The 19,635-nt window shown below is 46.3% G+C and overlaps 1 protein-coding gene across 2 annotated transcripts in view; it reads right to left on the bottom strand.

Annotated features, from left to right (window-relative positions):
* The window catches only part of Lmcd1 (LIM and cysteine rich domains 1), a 62,998-nt gene that overhangs the window by 13,663 nt on the left and 29,700 nt on the right, over positions 1-19,635 (bottom strand). Inside the window, exons 2-4 of one of the 2 annotated variants that reach the window (XM_005364981.2) lie at positions 13,743-13,831; positions 8,082-8,337; positions 2,633-2,968 (exon numbers count right to left, since the gene is read on the bottom strand). In XM_005364981.2, coding sequence (XP_005365038.1) covers positions 2,633-2,968; positions 8,082-8,337; positions 13,743-13,831 — 681 coding nt within the window. The remainder of the gene's footprint in view (positions 1-2,632; positions 2,969-8,081; positions 8,338-13,742; positions 13,832-19,635) is intronic. The other variant, XM_026788052.1, reaches the window with a different exon arrangement.

The raw sequence follows: 19,635 nt of genomic DNA, 5'->3' as shown, positions 1-19,635 counted from the left end.
AACAAAAAAAAAACCTGTATTTGGGATTGGGCAGCAAACTACATCTTTCAGAGGCATCAGACAAATTCATTCAAACAGTTTCCTCCTCATTCCTGCTCATTCCTGAGTGTGGAATATGCCCCTTAATGGCCAATATTGTTACTTAAATGCTTCCAAAATACCACAGATATTCCCCAGAGTTAAGTACAGGCAAGGCCCCAGAATCTTAGAGCATCTTTGCTCTAGTTCCATGTTGAGCAAACATGCAGGGTTTAGTCAAGGACAAGATATCCTCTCAGAACAGCATCTCTCCCCTGGGAATGGCAATTCAGAGAAGTCACAATGACATCAAGAGATTCTCTTCCAAGTCAGAATTCTTTAAAACTTGCTCTTTAAGGACAGACAACTATTAAAGGGTGGATATCGGACAGGATTGGGGTGGTGTGGGGGAGAACAGTTTATAAAACTAGTAGCTACTATGGTAACAAGATTTAGTTCCTTTGAACAGTCTTTCACAGATGTGAGTCTTTTAAGTATTACTGACAGGGCTTGGAGAGATGGCTCCAGTGCCTGAGTTTAGTTCCCAGCACTCACATCTGTCAGCTACAACCACCTGTAATTCTAACTTCAGGGAATTCAACCTTATCTTCTGGACTCCACAGGCGCCTTCATTCCCACATATACAGACCTAAACAGACACACTATATATATGAAAAGCATGTTTCACTGCTAAATAATAAGGAAAAACCCAAATCTTGGAATTCTCAGTTAAAAGATTCTGAGGCTGTGGCTCCTTGGATGGCAATTCCAAGTTGGGTCAAGGTGGGGTGGATGGAAGTGGGAGGTACTTAAAAAACCCACAGCCCCGAATGACAGGGTAGCCAGGCTCTTACGCCATCTTTCTGTGGGTTGCTTGGTTTACGAGAAAGACTGTTAGCCTCTTCCCTGCAAGACATATATCAGGGACATGATGGCTAATCTTGGTTGTCCATTTGGCTGGATTGAAGACTGTCCAGGGGATTAGTAAAGCACTCCTCTGGGAATGTTTGCAAGGGCTTTTCTAAAGACCAGCACATCATGAAGGCCTTGACCTAGTAAATCTGATGACATTGTTGGGAGGTAACAAAAGGTAGGAAATAAGGCCTAGCTGGATATGGGAAGTAGTCACTGGGGACCTGTCATAGAGGCTAGATCTTGCCTTGGTCCCTTCCTCTGTTCCCTCTCTCCACTTTCTGTCAACTGGGTGCTTCCTATCTACCTATGTGATCCTTCCCCTGTGATGTTCTGCTCAAGCAAACAGTGTCTGAAGACCACTGACTAAACCCTCAGAAACCAAAAGGCAAAAGAGAACCTTCCTTTCTCAAATTGCTTATGTCAGGTAATCTGGCCACAGTGAAGATGACCTGGTAAACAAAGGGGTCCCTGTGCTGGGACTTTTAGAGTCAAATGTTAAGTAGGGGTAGAAACATAGTGGCCATCATCCCCATGGTTCCACTCTTGGCCTGTGGAATAGCTTGAAGCAAATCCATCCGCAGGAATTTCACCTCTGAAACCATGGTTTCTCTTTTGTATTTTCTCAAAATGCCCCCACTGCCACCTCCCACCCCAGGTATGTTCATCTTTGGTACTGTTGCTAGGGAAAACTGGTAACCACACAGCTGGAATTATGTCTGATATCTGACCTACAACTTTCTCCTTTAGATCAAGTCCTCAGCCCAAAGTTCACACCAATGTGGGGGCAGTGATCTCCCCTTTGTTTGACTTCCTGGGGCTCAACAGATATATACATGAACAGTGTCAAACTCACCCATTTTGGTTTTCCCAGCTTGTCATGCCATCATGTACACGGAACTGCTTTTAATCTGCCAATTGTGCCTTGTTTTTCTGAATAAGCTGTGTTTTGTTTTTTTTTTGTTTTTTTTTGTTTTTTGTTTTTCGAGACAGGGTTTCTCTGTAGCTTTGGTGCCTGTCCCAGAACTAGCTCTTGTAGACCAGGCTGGCCTCGAACTCCCAGAGATCTGCCTGCCTCTGCCTCCCGAGTGCTGGGATTAAAGGCGTGTGCCACCATCGCCCGGCAGCTGTGTGTTTTTGTAAATGATCACTCCTTTCGGGGGTACAAGGCTCTTTCTCAAAGCCTATGGTTTCTGTGTTTCTAAGTTATTTCATACATGTCAGGTTGAACCTTACCACATTCTCAGAGCCTGGCCCTACCCCAAGGGAGCCTAGATGCTTTTCTATAAATTGTTACCATTTTTTTCATTAGTGGCATTTTCCTAGAGCAATAGTTCTCAACCTTCCTAATGATGCAACCCTTTAATATAGTTCCTCATGTCGTGGTGACCCCAACTGTAAAATTATTTTCATTGCTACTTCTTAACTATAATTATACTACTTTTTATTGATTTTAATGTAAATATTTTTGGAGATAGAGGCCTGTCAAGGGGGTTGTGACTGTGGAGAACCCCTGTCCTAGACTATTATCCGTTCCATGGCACTAACCTGGTGGTATTTTCCATGAGTCACAAGTACCTGCCTCCTTCACTGAACACGAATAAACACATGAAAAGAGGAGAGTATGGCAAGATGGGGCCCTGGCAGCATAGCTCTGGCTTGGGGAGCTTCATCCAGACCAGAGGAGACAAGGGACACTCACATATTCCACTTCCTTGGATGGGTCACCCAGGCTGCCATTGGTGGTTGGCGCAGTGGTCTCTGTGCCCTCTGGCTTCTCCTGTGTCTTGCCTTCCTCTTTGGGTAAGCCTCCCTGGCCTGGAAGGGCCACTTCGCCCACCCCGAGGGCCTCGCTCTTGTACTGCTTGACAAAGTCTTCCATTGCTTTCAGCTCACTTTCCACAAGTCCACGGCAGCGAGAAGGGTCCTGGTCATATATAGGGAGCTGATGTATGAGCTGACGTCGGCGGTAGAGGGCACCCTCAGTACCTGTCACAGGCTGCTTCTCCTTGGGGATGAGTTCCATGTACTGCAGGCCCTAGCGGGATGGAGTGGAAGAGATAATATCATATGGCTGTAGTTCATGGTCATAGAAGCTAAGACACAATCTACTTAAAACAAAAATGATGGCTTTTCCACTGTGACCCGGGATTGAAATATAAGTATGTTTTCCCTGCCCATATTCATTCCTTCCTGTATGTGTTATGCATATGTATGTGTATTATGTGTATATGTATTCACATGTGTGTACATGCATTCAGAGTCCAGGGGCCAACCTTGGCTGCTGTTCAAGTGCCATTGTCCTAGGTAGTGTTAGCTGTTGACTTGACACAGCTTGGAACCACTCCTAAAAGAGTCAGTTGAGTAACTGTGTTTACCAGGTTGGTGTATGGGCATTGAGGGATTGTCTTGACTGTTAATGGATGTAGGAAGGTCCAGCTCATTAAGGAAAGTACCATTCCTTGGGCAGATGCCTGCATAAGCTAACAAGCAAATTAGAACCCATAGGTTCTGCTTTGAAATCCCCCTTAAGTTCCTGCCTTAACTTCCCTTAATCATGAATTATGACGTGGAAAGTATAAACTAAATAAACACTTTCCTCCCCTAAATTACTCTTGGTTGGAGTGCTCTAGAACAGCAGCAGAAGGTAAATGAGACCATCCATCCACCTTTTGTTTGAGACAAGGCTTCTCATTGGCCTTGGACTCATGACATAGGCTAGATTGGCTGGTCATCAAGCCCCGGGGATCTACTTATCTCTGCCCTTCCAGAACTGGGGTTCCATGTGCCACCATGTCTGCTTTTTCTAACAAGTGGGTTCTGCAGGACTGAGCTCAAGTTCTATCCTTGCAAAGCACGCACTTTAGTTACAGAACTGACTGTCACCTTAGCCTCATCGTGTTTATTTTCTACCTTAGTTTTTCTTCCACAAGTCACAAAGCAACACCTGTCTCTTATCTCCAGTAAGAATACATAGGTTGAAAAAAAGAATGCAAAGGAGAGATGCACACCGTGTCAGTCACTTGTATGTGCACACTCCGTCGCTTGTATGTGCTGAGATGCTACTGGATCTTTTCCTTGGCTCTAGAGGCATGGATGTAAACCTGTGTCTGAATTCATCAACCTGTAGGCCCAGGGGATCCCTGCTCTGTATGATGCCATCCTCTGACTGACACAGAATTTAAGAACTCTCTTTGGAGATTTTACCAAGCCAGCACACATACCAGGCAGGTGCTCTACAGCGGTGCTACCAGTGTTGATAGGTGAGAAAGAGGCACAGACTTACACCTGTTAGCTGGCTCTCCATTCGCTCACCGACTAGGCATGGCGGGGCTGGCGGATGACTGCATTATTTTGCTGCTCATTCCCCATACGCTACTATGATTTTTACTTTGGGGTGACACTAGGAAGAGAAGGGGTATCTGTCTGCTCATTTCAATTTCTGTCAGAATGGAAATGAAGATCACTCGGCTTTGTCACCTGGTGTGAAGTGATTGTGACGACAAGTGAGACAGTTAACAGGCATTGTCAGCTTGACTGGCTTTCCAGTCACCAGGGAAACACAATTTGGGATGTGTCTAGGAGAGTGTTTTTAGGAAGGTTTAACTGAGGAAAGAAGGTCTACCCCGAATGTGGGTGGTACCGTCCTTGGGCTGTGGGTCTCAGAGAGAATAAAAAGCTAGCTGAGCACTTGCCTTTCCCTTGCTCTCTGCTTCTTGGCTGCAGAAGTGATGTGACCAATCTCCTAGAGTTTCTGCTGCTTCAATTCTACTCTGATGGGCTGTACCCTCAAACCATGAGACACAAGAAGCCCTTTCCTCCATTATGCTATGTTTAGTTGGTATTTTGTTTCAACAACAAGAAAAAGGAGAAAAGTAAATTTGCTTCTTCCACCAAAGCAAAGTCACTACTTTCAACCTCTTATGTGTTATTACTTGCTGGGCAGAAACCAGATGACGAAACTGTTACAGAATCATGGCAGCAGAAATGCAGAGAGGCTGACCTCACTTGACCTGGACCTACAAGGGACTGTCTTCTCTTTGGTCCTACAGTGGATGTGCTTTATTGCTACTTTGGCTGATGCTCATAAACGAAAAATCCTGGTCATCTTTTCTGTACTTAGAAGCTTTGGCCAGCTTCATATGTGTATATGTGTATGTGTGTGTGTGTGTGTGTGTGTGTGCACATATGTGTTTATCTTCTAACGTAACCATCTACTTTGCAAGGGCAGTTGTCCCTTAGAGTTTAGCAGCAAGAATGAAGGTTCTGGATTTATCCCATCTTAGGTTGAGATTCTGGTCCTAGGCACGCTAGCTTCAGCCTCCTTGACACTCTCTCTGTGCACATATTTCTCAGTTGTAAAGTGATCACGGGGCAAGTCCAGCAGGCTCTGGGATTCGGTGACAGGCCTACAGTGCCTACATCATGCTGCTAGCATCCTTTCCCCCTGCTTTCCTATCGGCTGCTTCCCTCCTTTGGAAACACACCTCTACTTAGCTGCCATGTTTGTCAACAGTGTGCAAGAAGCTGTTGGAAAGCTCACTAAAATGTAGGCTAGCAAGCAGCAGTCCCCAGTTCCTCAGGGCAGTTGTGGCATCCAAGAAATTGCATGTTGGCTATGAGTCTCAGTCACAGAGGCAGAAATGTTAAGTCCTGACACTACTGTCATGGTTTGAATGTGGAATGTCTCCCATGGCTCATGTGTCCCCAAACTGGGTTCCCTGCTGGTGGTGTTACTTTGGGGGAGTTGTGAAGGCTTTGGGAGGCATATCACATAGGGGGATATGCCTCTGGGTTTACAGCCTTCGAGTTCCAGCATTCTCTCTCTGTTTCCTGCTCTACCGTGAATGGCCATTGGCCATATGCTCTCACTGCCACAGGCAGGAGCCACTCCTGCCACCATGCCTTTCCTGCCTTGATGGCTATACCCTTTCAAAATGTGAGTCACGATCAATCCTCCTTCTTGAGCCGATCCCGCCATTTGTTCTGTCATAGCAAGAAGGGGAATGCCGACCATGACTCCTTCTCAATGAAAGCCCAGCAAGAAACAAGTGTGTGAGAGGAATCAACAGGGACCCCAAACACCTAGCAGGAGAACGGAGGCAAGGCAAGTTCCTGGCGCTTTGGGATTTTGAAAACACATGAATTCTTCTAGAAGAAATGCTGTGACTATTAGTAGCGCCTCAGAGGGGCTTGCGTGAGCTTTTACTTGCGCGAGGCATTGCCACAGAGTCTCATTTTTGGTGAGAACAAAAGTCATTTTAGATTTGCCAGCTTTGTGGGGTGGATTTTGTTCCCTTCCAAATGGAACATTTTTATTTCATTTTCCTCATGGGCAAGACCCCTGATTAAAAGAAAAATCAATCTAGTTTAAAATAGCTTTTCTTAGAAAAAGTATAATTATATCATTAAGGGACTATGGTATTTCATGATTTGTTAATTTTAAAATATGTGTCAGCACCTCTAAGAGTAGAATTGACAGGGTCTCAAGTCACTAGCACTCCCCCCGTCTATGTGACTGGGTAATTATCTGGATATTAATGTATTTACAGATGACTATGGTTTCCTTCACAGCCAGAGCTCTGCTTAGTAGGTCTCAGGGATGGGGAGGTCAGAGGGGTGACAAGGGTCAAGGCCACAGTACAAGAAACTGAGAGGCAAGTTGCTTATTCTGGGTGACTTTTTCATCTCTTCCCTGTACCTCATCATCAACTTGCCTGGCTCCCACTGGTCCTTCTCTGTGAACCCAGCTGGCCCAAGTCTAGCCCCCATTCAGAGCTAGATTCACTTGGAATTATGGGGGATTAACATGTAAACTTCCACTGAAAACCACAGTGAGCAGCCAAAGCTGCTGTCAGATGCTAGTGAACAGGGGTGTCACACTGTGAGTGGTGACTGGCCTCAGAGATGAATGAGTTAGGGATTTGTTTTCCTTCTTGGTGCTATTGGGTGGTGGTGGACACTTACAACAGGTGGAGTGTAATGTAATCTTGCAGGCCCCCTCTGAGTCTCAGTTTCCCTCTGGGTACCTGACTGCCATAACAGTATTTGTCTAACCGGTTGGGAAATTACACAAGGCTATGGGGTGAAATACTCTTAGTCTGGTTAACAGTGCATAGCAGTGCTTGATACAGGGGCACAGACAGGCTGATGGCCACCAACTTGGAGGTCTGATAGAGTTCTCTAGTTTTCATTTTCGTAGGGAAGGATGACGGGCAGCCAGATTCTGCCCCACTTCCAAAATTCAATCAGGCTCGACCACTTGGAAATGAAAACAGAGAAGGGAGGGTGAACTAAAAGAGAGTGCTGGCTAATGCCAGAACTGAGACCAGCCAGCTGCAGAGCAGACAGGAGGGCTTTGTAGTCAGGCAGTTTTACAATGCAGCCTTCACCATGACCCTCTGATGGCTGCCCCTGATTAGACGGGGAGCAGCATATCCGGGGCTTTCACCAGCTGCTTCCCGATACCTCAAAGCAGCTCTTTATGATTTGATGGCTTGTGTGCAGCTGACTTTGTGAATACCAACTGATGGTTTGCATACCTAGGGAGCTGAGGGTAGACCGGATTTCCGGATCCCTTGGCATGCCCTGGCTCTGCCACTGCTTTAATGCCATCATCAGCCCCTGCTTCACCTGGACAACTTGCAAAAGCCACTCTTTGTGTCTTGTTGTAAGGGAATCTGCCTTGCAGGGTGGTGGAGTTCATGAACACTTAGTAGGTATTCATTCATTCATTCATTCATTCATTCATCTAAGATCAAGGGGCTTCCCTTGTCTGAGGAGGGAGGATGGCTCCTTTGTTTTTCCATAGGCTTGTTGAGGGCTCCAGATCATTGCATATGGAAATAAACATCTTTCAGAGAAAAAAAAAAGAGCATTCAGGGAACTGTGATAAACCATTCCCTTGTTCAGATATGAGGAGCCCCAAAGACATAGTGAATGGCCCTGTATAGAACTGGAAAGCCCTCAAGAGTTCATATGAAGACCTCTCTGCATTCTGTGAACGAGAAAAACGGAGGCCCAGACTGACTTTGTGTCATTACCTGACACAGGAACAGAGCTAAAACTGTGGCCATCTCTAGCTCATCACTGAGTTTCAGGAAACCATGACACAGCTCATACTTAACAGAGTAGGAAGAACCAATTCTTACCAGTTTCTGGGTGACTCCTGGAGGAGCCCACTCATAGGTTATGGTGTCAAAGGTGGGGTCTTTGCCGGTGGCGATGGGATTGGTCATGATCATGCGGTTCCTCTTATAGATGCGGATGCCATCTCCACCTTTCACCCGGGCAGTGAGCGTGGCATACTTGGAGTCCATCAGCAGGCGCCCGATTTTCCGATCATCATCCAGGTCAGAGCTCAGGCAGTGCTCCTCCTGGCTGCACTTACAAGACTTGCATATTTTCCTGGGGGACAGTAGAAAGAAGTGAAGTCATCCTCCAGAGATGACATGCTTTGGCAGTAACATTATCTACCGTTTTGTACCCAAGCACAGAGTTTCACTTTATTAACCTTGAAAGACTGACAGCAGACAGGCAAGGTCTTTGGGACAGAGAATAGCATTGGGGCAGCACACTTGTCTCTTTCTGTCTCATTCTGGCGAACTCAGAATGCGAATATCATCTGAGAAGGTTGTGTTCCATGTTTGTTGTAAACAAGAGCTGCGGTTTCCTCTTGGTGGTTACCATGGCAAAAACAAATTTATTCAAAATGTTTGCGGAGTGTAGTTTGAACCTGGCCCCTGACTTTCTTTTTACAAATAAAGTTTTATTGAAACACAGCATAATCATTTATTTGTATGTCTACCCTTGGTTGCTTTGGGGGCTAGAACAGCACAGTTAAATAGTTACAACTGAGGCCTTCTGATACTCAAAGCCCAAAAATATTTATTACTTGGCCCTTTACAAAAAAAAAAGGTATGCTAAGTTCTCCACTCTCAAGGATCATTAAAATTGTCTCCTGTGATTCATGAGCTGCATAAGCTCTGGTTGAAATTCTTCAGCATGCCCACTGAAGTGAGATCTGGTGGGAATTTTCTTCAGCTTTGTGGACAGAAGCCAGGGGGAAGGGAGTGAACTGAGTAAAACCTCCCAGCTGGGGAGATTGATGTCTAGGGAGGGTGGCTTTGTCAGGGGCCCAGGAGGAGGAAATACATTCTGGGGAAGTCTGAAGTTCACTTGAAAGCCCTGGTGCCTCTCTCTCTGACAATTAATAAAAGAAAGTGTTTGACTGTTCTGTGTCATGCTGTTAAGGTTTGGAACTCCAGAGAGTTCCAGGGTGTGAGAAGGAAAGTGTTCTCCCCTCCCCTCACAGGCCTGTCACCATAGGTTTGCTGTGCAGTGTCTCAGACGCCCCAGTGCATGCAATTTAAGAGACTGTTTAAAAAAATGTGAGCAATGTTAAGACCAACCGCAGGGACTAGGACAAGGCAAGGGGGCTTAGCTGTGGATGCATTATGGGGTCCAAGCAACGTGAAAGAGCCCTGTTTGCTTTTACACCTGGCTGTCACAGGTATCATGGATAGACAGTCTTACAGCCATGGTCACTTGCTTCAGATCATGTCCCTAAGTTGGTAGTTAGCAATGTTGGCAGTTTTTATCATCGTGGTTGGAGGCAAGGGTGCCCCTGTCATCTAGTTGATAAAAGCCTTGGATGTGGGCAGACACATCCTCTAGTTCAGCCTCCCTCCTGCTGCCCCAGTACTTCAAAAGCCTGTGGTGGGGGTGGGGTTGAAAAGCACATCTCATTTGAAGAGGAGGTTTAACTGGAACCTCCAAGGAGCTCACAACTGGCAGGACAGGAGAGGGAAGTGTAACACAAAAGAGGAGAAGGCTGAACAGCAATAAGTTACAGGGTATGGGATATTTCTGCTACCCTTGACTCATTCCCAAATGTGAGTAGGTAGGACACAGATGTGAGTTCAGTGCTCTGGGCTCTGGAGTCTGGAAACCCTTGAGTTAAGGAAGCCTGGAAAAAAAACCCCATTTTTTGTTTAGCATCAGGTTGCATCTTGTGAGGCATGATGGACAAACTGTTCACATCTGGGGTACTGCACATCTGAGGCACTGCATATCTGGGGTACTGCCACATGAGAAGAGTTAAATCTATGACCTGAAGGATTCATCCCAGCACCATGGAAGACAAAGGACCTTAAGAGCACCACAGGGTACACATGAGAAGTCTTTTCTCTTTGATCCCACAGGAAGGAGTCTTCTGTTATGTGCAAGTGGACATCTCAGTCACAATCCATTGGATTCTTTCACCTCTCCTTATGAGAGGCAGACCGGAAGGCTGTTGATGGATGGTGTTAGTCATTTTCACTTGAGAGCTGACAATCGTAGAAGTGGAAAGAAAAGCCCAGTGTGTTGGGACACAGGGCAGCCGCGTCTCCAAGTCTTTTGTGTTCTACTTGGCCCCCTGGTCTCCCTACACCCTACTTGAGGACCTGGATGTGGAGCTGCTCTGGGCTGCTTTGGTCAATGTGAGATCCCAGGATGCTACTCCAGTCATTGGGAATGCAAACCATTTGAGATGGAGAACATGAGACTAATCTTTGAGGATGTGTCCAGGATACTTCCTCTGATAGTTATGCTCTTCTTACTGCTGGGCACACTGCTTCACTGTGACAGTTGAGGAAGACACCGTCCCACTCTGCCCTAGCTCTTGTTAGGTACCCATATTGTGAGGGACATATACACTACCCCAAAGAACCTAAGTAGCATTAGTGTGGCCAGTTCGTCCTCTCTTTTTGGATAGACATGGGCTTTCCTTTCAAACTAGATTGACTGAAATTAAGTTATTTAAGTAACTGCTGTGATTTGAATATAAAATATCCTGCATAGACTCAGATGTTTGGATAATTGGCCCCTAACTGATGGTGATGTTTATGGGGTTATAAAACTTTCGGAAGTAGAGCTTTGCCAAAGGAAGAGTATCACTGGGGGTGGGCTTTGAAATTTTATAGCCAGACCCCACTTCCTGTTTTCTCTCCATTCTGGACTGCTTGGCACAATGTGATGGGCCAGCTTCATGTTCCTGCTGCCATGCTTCCCCCACCAAGATGGGCTCTATACACCTTCTAGAACTGTGAGCCCAAATGAACTTTTTTCTCTTAAAGTTGCTTTAGTTGCTGTATTTATCACAGCAAGAGAAATTAAACAAATGCAGCATCTTCAACAGTTCGCTGTCATAACTGGGACCTGAAGATGTGTGGAAGTGTGTCCTCCTTGGATGCTGAGACAGCACTGCATCAACATGGTTGAGTTTAAGCTCCTCATGTGGTCATTCTAATGTAAGATGACATGTTCTATGTAGGACCTCCAAATTCAATCTATGTTTCTCAAGGAATTTACTTGCTGTTCAACCTATGGGCAGGATGACAAGGAAACAGAGGGATTAAAACAATGCAAGGAAGGCCGGGCAGTGGTGGCGCATGCCTTTAATCCCAGCACTCGGGAGGCAGAGGCAGGGGGATCTCTGTGAGTTTGAGGCCAGCCTAGTGTACAAGAGCTAGTTCTAGGACAGGAACCAAAAAGCTACAGAGAAACCCCGTCTTCAAAATCCAAAAGAAAAAAAAAAACAATGCAAGGAGACTTAATTTCCTAGGAAGCATGAAGGATAGGGCCAGATTGCTCTGCCTCTGTAAACAACTGACTACCAAACCACAAACACTCGGTGATTGTTTTAGGATGGTAGGTGGCAGCAGCCCAGGACTGACCCTTGTGCATGGAGCGAGCATTTACTCCCTGTCTCGGGAAGTTTACAAAGTGATCCACAAAGAGTTGCAGAGATTCCTCAATATTGTCTGAGACCTGATTTAAAAAAGGAAGATGAAAGAAAGATTCGAAACTAGTAGAGTTGACATGGTGGAGAAGGTAACTAACTTTTCTTCAGACTACAATCTGCTCAAATGGCTAAAACAGGAATGGGTGGAGTCCTTGCTGCTGAGATCAAGTCAGCTGAAGAGGGACGTTATAAGGGGACAGAGGCCTGAGTTATTTGACTTCCAAGGTCCCTTCGATGTGGAAGACCATGTGGGCTCCTCTGAGGCTAAGGTTGAGGCTGGTCAGGAAATGGAATGGAGCAAAGGAACGGGGCAGTGCTACAGAGCTCACAATCCACCATAGTGCAGATGTTTACGAGCTTGAGACTGTGTTTCTTTCAGGCCTAAGTTCAAATCATGTCAGTTAGCGAATTCTCTCCAGTTACCCACCTTCCCTGTACATACTTGCAGAAAGGAGAAATATTATCTAATATACGATGTTGATTAACATTTCTTTATAGAAGAGTTTGCTTATTAATAAGTAGGTTGTTTTCTTTTGAGATAGGGTCTTATGCATAGCAGATATTTTGCAACTACAATCTCACCTTGAATGTTAATATCTCAGGAAAGCCCTGGGGAATTTTGATATGCATTGAATGTCCAAGCTATAATAAGACATGGATAATAAAAGCTCTTGGTTTGCTATGGTGGTCTATGGAGTGTGGCCTCTATCTCTGTGGTGGCAGACACAGTCACCCAGTTTGTGCCCTGCATAACTCTAGAACAACTGTCCGCATAGATACTGGCGTGAAGATTGCTGGGACATTATGTTTGTTGGTAGCCTCCACATTGTTTCAAAGTCCTCAGAGATAAAAGAAGAAAGAAGACAAATTCCAGAACTCTAGCCAGACCCGACACTCCTCATGGAAGGATAGGAATCACAGGTTCTGGTTTCCTAGTACTGTGGATGGAACGCCTTTGACTACCTGCACGTGTGCATGCCTGTGCGTGCATGTGTGTGTGAGTGTGTGTGTGTCTCTATGTGAAGTCAGAAGGCAACTTTCGGGGTCATTTTCCAGGTACCGTCTTTCCTGTTATTTGAGACAAGGCTTCTCATTGCTTTAGAAGTTGGGAAGAAGTTCTACTGGAATTTGCTGAGGAGACTAGCTGCGTGGCCAGGAAGCACCAGGGATCCTCCTCTCTTTGCCTCCTCAGAGACATTTGCCTTTCGGGAAGGGAGATCAAGTCCTCGTGCTTGCAAGCCAAGCACTTTCCTGGCAGAACTCTCTCTCTGCTTCTACTTTTGGCCTCTATTTCAAGAGCCACACCTAGGTTAAAATCCACCCCAGAGATGCTACTTCAGTGAGGTGAGACCAAGGCCATCTCCAGACCTGAGAGTCGACAGCCCTTCCCCATAGACATCCCCAAATCCATCTTTCCATAGTCATCTGTTGTGGCTTATATGTAAAATCTCCCCACTAGGCTCCTATGTTCAAATGCTTGGTCCCAGTTGGTAGCTGTTTTATGAAGTTATAGAAACGTTAAGAGGTGGGGCCTTGCTGGAGGAAATGGGTCCACGGGAGTTGGGTCCTTGGGGGTTCTCATAGCCAGGCTCTCTCCTTCCTGTCTGGCCTTTGCTTCCTGTTCCACCAAGATGCAAGGAATACCAATGGCACACTCTTGCCACCATGCCTTCCTTTGCATGGCTAATGGTGTCCCCTCCAATCACTAGCCAAAAGAAGACTCTTCCTTCCTTAAATCACTTCTTGTTAGATGTTTGATCACAGCAAGAAAAAAAAAATTCTTGCTGGATCAGGTTTGATAGCATCTACCTTAAAATGGTTTCTGAAATGCAGAGCAGCTTTCCCTATCTTTGCTCCCCAAGTTCTTTACAACATTATCCATCCCTGAATCAGAGAGGGCCTCATTCCCCAGCTGCCCTTCCTAGCATGCATCCTCCAACCCCGTGCCAACAGAGAGAACCACCCACATTTTTGGAAAGGACAGTCAAGTAACAAAAGCAGGCAGAGTCCCCTTGAGCCCCATTACCTCCACGAATGAGGCTCGAAGCCGGAGCACATTCCCTTGCACCGCAGACAAGCTACGCCCCTTGCCGACTGCTGCTGGCCCAGGGACATCTGGAAAAGGAGGCACAGAGAGGGTGTTTTCCTTCATGTTGACCTCTGGGAGACTTGGCATAACAGCAAAGGGCCTGCGTGGGGTTCAAAGGGCTCCTGATCAATACGCTGCCACTCACTGTTTACTGGGAACAGAGAAGAACATCCGGGAATGGGGCCATAGGCAGCAAGTGTTGAAGGGTGGGGCCCTTCCTAATAAAAGCTCTACTGAGGCTCCCCGCCAGGCTCCAAGGCTGTCTCTGAGTGCCAGGGCTGTCTGGAAAGATTGCTACGAGGGGCCATCTGCTTCTTTCCCCATCTTCACTCCTGTCTTAATCTGTCTATCACTGGAATGGAATCTTCCAGCATCTCCTTCATTGCCTTCTGATTTATTGATAGGATGTGACCGAACCAACACTCCAGGCACAAACAAAGGAACATGCCTTAGCTGATTATGGCTCAGAGCAGGACTTAAATATTTTGCTAATGTACCAAAAACAATCTCATGAGCCTTTGAAATCTCCTCTCCGGGGAGGGAAACACACAAGGCAACTTTCGTTATTCATTATAAGCCCTAGGAAACAGGAGTGCCTTTGGCTGCCATTGCTGCTGTGGTTAGATTCAGTGGCTCTGGTGGGGTCCTCGAACCAGCAACTTTACTGACAAGCTCACCAGAAATGCAAAATTCCTGGCCCCTTTTCATCACACTGCCCTTTAACAGAATCCCCAGACATTGATTACATTAGAATCTGAGAGGTGGCGGGTTAGTGATGGATCTGCAGGCTGAGAAACTTAACCTAGCTTTCCCTTGGGGGTGGGGGAAGGGAAAACTTGGTAGAGGTGTGTGAACCATCTTGTTCTTATCAGAAGCAGGCAGGCATCAACCCATGAGAAATGTAAAGGAATAAGTTCTTCATCTTGACAAATGCACAGGTGGCATAGCATTTGCTTAGTGTCCACTCTGTGCCATGCATGGGGGCTTTAGTATTAGAGGCTGTATGCCCAAAAGGGATGCACAAGCCAGGGGCTCTGGAAAGGGAAGCTCATACTTCTCACTCAATTTTGCAAACCGCTGCTGAGTAGCAGCGAGGGATAGGTTGCGGTGCCAGACTGTGATCTGGACATACATGTCAGAAGTATTGAAGAAGGCATCAGTTCATAAGCCCATATGGGAGGAACAGGGAGGCTTCTTCAACTAGGCCCCTTGGAGATTTAGACTGTGTAGGTTGAGAGGACAGAAAATGGTGGGAAGGGAAGCCTGGCAGTGGGAAGAGACAAGCCATGAGGAGAACAAGTGGTAGAATGTGTATTGTGCTGTCACAAATTGAGTGTGCTTCTGGGGACTTTTGCGGTTCACTGTATTGTGGTGTGTGTCACACACACACACACACACACACACACACACACACACACACACACTCACTCACTCACGAAGGACAGAAGACCATGATGGCTATTGTTTCTCCACAGGCACAACCCACACTGTTTATGTGAAAGAGTCTTATCTTGTGGTGAACTCACAGCGCAGGCGCAGGCCCAGGCTAGACTGTCCAGCGAGCCCAGGGTATCTATTTGTTTCTGCCTTATGTACTACCACACTGGCTTTTGTTTATGTGGGACCTGGAGATAAAACTCAGGCCCTCATGCTTGTAGGGCAAGAAATTTTGAGACTTTTCTATAGCCCTCTGTTTGGTTTTAAAAGAGTGTGTGGAGGTGGGGGAGGGGAGGGGACCTGGTGAAGTTTGAAGGTGAACCTACCCTCACTGATCCTTTGCAATATCTCCCTCCTGCACCCACACCTCCCAACAGTTAGACCAGCAGTTTTGTGGGCATTCAGAGGGCAGTGTACTTATATTTGTGTCTGATTAGTGCTAAAATCATGTTATACATGCCCCCACCCCTGGAAATGGGTCTTACTATGTGATCTATTCTGGCCCCAAGCATGAGACCCTCCTGCCTTAGCCCCTTGAGGGTTAAGATTACAGATCTATGCTAAGTGTGAGCATTGAGATGGTTCAGGTCACTCACTAACCATCTTCCTAAGTTGGGGGCCGCGTTCCATAGACAGAGCTTTGTTCCTTAAGTTATTGGCCTGTGTCTGTGCTTGCATCTACCTCTCCTCCTCCTCCTCCTCCTCACACCTCAAATTATACGAGCTGAAATACAGCAATCTTTCCACACTTACTACTCGAGTGGTTCCAAGTGTGCTTAATTCACAAATAAGGCTTCATTGTTGGAGTGTTTCAGCTACACCCAGAGGCCTGGAAAGAAGTCATTCACGGAAGCATTTCCTAAGTGGCACGGCAGGCCTGAGCAGAGCTGATCTTCTAATGAGGGGCTATTTAACGGTCCTCCCAGAAGAGGATTAGTTTTGAGGGCTGATCTGGAGCAGAGCCTCAGTGTGGCTGCTAACTCCCGTTTGGTTGAGAAAGAGTGATGTAAGACAGGGCTGTTCCTCAGCGTGACAGCCTGTGATGTGGTGACCAGACTCCCTCTGCTAGGTCTGGCATTTATCAGCTATGCCTGTGACTGGATGCAAGCCATTGTTCTGCCTAGATCAGGTTTCTGCTTTGTCAAACAAGAAAACCACCTGGGTGGGGCTGCCTGGCTTGTGTCCCCCACAGCACTCAATTGGGAGATGTTACAGAGTAGCTCATGGCAGCGGAGTGGAAGTGAGGATCACGTGAGTGAACACAAATGGCGGGCACCGGACGTGCAAAGGCGGCTAACCTTTAAGTTGCCAGCCTGTGCTAGCTGCAACAAGAGAGTAGGGGAGTGGGCCCCCATTTCAGGGAGAAGGGCCCTGGTGTGGGGTCAGGCTGGGCTGGTTTTAGTGCTACTTTTGTCCCATTCTCTTATTGTACAGGACCAATGGCTGGGTTTGTTGAGTCTTTCTCTTCCTGACCTACTGGGATAATAGGAACCCAACATGCCTCATGGAGTTGCCAAGAGGGTTAAATGAGACACTGGGAAGGATTTAACACACACTTATTATGCACTGTATATTTACTGTTGTCATTAGATCTTGTGAAAGACAGCTAGAAAGACCTTGAATTGATTGTTCTGGAACTTTCTTTCAAGCTTTCGCTTCCATGGGGATTTCTGGGGCAACTATTTTTGGAAGGGCAGACCCCATATGTTTTTCATTCTCTACTTTCTTCCTTACCTATTTGCTGTCTCTGTGATTTGATTTGAAAAATAAAAAAAAAACAAACAAACAAGCAAACAAAACAAAGCACAAGGCCAAAGCAGGCTCCATACTTTGAGATTAAGCAAGGCTGATTTTAGCCTTTGTCCTTGAGAAACTCTTTTGGTTTTGTTCTGCTTTCTATTAATTAAACTTGTTTGTTGGCAATCTCATACACATATAATGAATGCATTCTCCCTTACCACCATCCTCTCTCATCTCCCCTGCTATTAGGTCAAGCCCCCGGCCCTTCCCTACCAATCTGTTTCCCACGTCACATCATTTTGTTTTGTGAGCTAGAGTTTTAATCAGGGTTGTGCGTGTATAACCATTGTTTGGAGCTGTGCATTGGAACCTGGTGGGTACACAACCGAAAAGAGAGAGACACCACTTCCTAGACTCTCTCAGTAGTTGATATTTCAGCAAGAGGGCCAGGGCTCTATGAACTCCTCCCCCATTTGTGGCTGGCTGCACATAGGCAAGGCTCATGCAGGCCCAATGCAGGTCTCTGCAAATGGCTGTCATACTTGATAACCTCTTTCAGCAAGCCGTTCCTAACGAAGAAAGGCCATTGTTTTCAAGCATGTGATGATGGAGGAGGTCTATCCTTGGGCCAGGTAGCCATAGCTTTGTAGGCCCAGGAAGCAGAACTTAGTCTCCAGCAGGCCAGTGGGCCAGTTTCCATGACAACAAAAGTTCGAGGAAAGCAAAACAAATGGCCTTGCAAGGAAGAGCTACATTTGGGCAGTCAGGCCATGCATGTAACTAGTTTTCTGGCTGACTGTTCTACACAGTAAACAGTCACTTGTTTACTGCATGCCATTCACTGGAGCCAGGCAGACCCAAGGATCTTCAACACAGAGGAAATGATGACCTTGTTGATTGAGGAGGGGGAGGGGAATTAGCCCGCAGCAGAGCTCCAAATAAGAGCCTCTGGTTTATAAACAGTGCCCTTCTCTGAAGGAGATGCTGTTGATGGGATGGCACTGTGTCTCCCAGCCTCTCCCAGGAGCTGAGTATAGACGCTTAAGGGGACCATCCCTTTAACAAAGGTTTCTTAGAATGCAGCATCTAATCAGCCTTTTCTCTTGAGGGAAAAAAAATGCATTTTGACAACTGTTTTTGGCTCTGGTTTGGTAGGATGTGGTACATGTAATATAAATTCTTAGAATTGAATCATGCATTTATTTTTTATTTTCCTGTTTTTTCCATCCAAATCAAAGCTTCCTCTCCCTCCCCTTTGACCACTCCACCCTACCTCCTTTAAAGACTTAGGTCTTCAAAGACTTAGGTAGTTACTGGATATATAGGGAGCAAGAGACAGCCTGGGGTCTCTAATCTCCTTTAAACATTTGCTTTTTGGTGAACTTCTAGGGGAAGTCTCTCTCTCTCTCTCTCTCTCTCTCTCTCTCTCTCTCTCTCTCTCTGTGCATGTGTGCCCGCCCCCACGCATGTGGCAGCCAGAGGCTGGCACGGAGTACTTTCCTCTACTGTTCTCCACCCTCTTCTCTGAGCAACTGTCTATCACTGGAACAGCAGTTCACTAATTCAGCTAGGGTGTCTGGCCACTGAGTTCTGGGGACCCTCTTCTCCCCACCCTTGCCCTCACACCAGGGTTACAGGTATGCATCACCGCTCTTCACTGCCTGGATGGGATGTGAGTGCTGGTGATGCAAAACAAACCTGGGTCCTCGTGTTTGCTACTTTATGGACGAGACCATCTCCTTCACTCTCCAGGAACTGTGCTAATAACAAAGTGTTAACGCAGAGAATGATATGGGGTTGGGATGGAGAGGAATTCAAAAGGGAGGACTGCAGTGTTCAGGGTGAGCGTGGGGATTAGAAAAGAGGTGTCCTTCTCAGTTTCTTTCTCCTTGCGGGACTCGCGTAAGATGAAAATGGCAGGAGGATACTGGTTTGTGGCTCGCCTGATTCATGTATCATGCAGTGGCATCCATTTCCCTCAACTCTAAGACTTAGTTACCCTGCATGCTGACTTGCAGTCATGGCTCCTGGGAGATAGAAAGAACCTCTGTGTTTTTGAAAATTTCATTCCTCAGATTGTGATTTATTACCGTGACATTAACTAGTTTTGTAATTGGTCACCCACCATGTCCTAACATTAAATTACTATCTAAGACCTGGCTCCTTAGAGGGTTTTGAGCTGGTCCTAAAATCTTCTAGGTTCTTTCATGTATGAGGTGGAGGAGGAGGATCTCGCGATTATGTAATGGTCACAGTCTTACCCTCTGACAGTGGTCTATTTGTGCCTGCACATAACCCCGTGGCTCTCCTCAGTGCTTCCTGAGGCAATATCTTTCAAATGAATGCTGGATTCGATATGTCAGGGGATTTTTATAGCTAAGTCCTATAAATACAGGCCATTCAGGGTCACTAGCTAACCTATTAGGTTACTTAAGTTGAACTCAAAGAAATTCCAATAGCAAACAGGGGATGAGAATGGAGATAAGAGGAGCAAGGCTGAAGTTCTGAGAGGGTCCAGAAAGAGCAAGTATTACATTCAGCTAAACCAATCCTAAAACCACCCCACTATTAGAAATAGTCCAATACCTGATGGAGGAAGGTCATTGGCTAATAAAGAAACTGCCTTGGCCCATTTTATTGGTTAGAACATAGG

This window comes from Microtus ochrogaster, unplaced genomic scaffold, assembly GCF_000317375.1.
Source record: "Microtus ochrogaster isolate Prairie Vole_2 unplaced genomic scaffold, MicOch1.0 UNK1, whole genome shotgun sequence".
Lineage (NCBI taxonomy): Eukaryota > Metazoa > Chordata > Mammalia > Rodentia > Cricetidae > Microtus > Microtus ochrogaster.
This window is presented reverse-complemented; position numbering and strand designations above follow the sequence as displayed.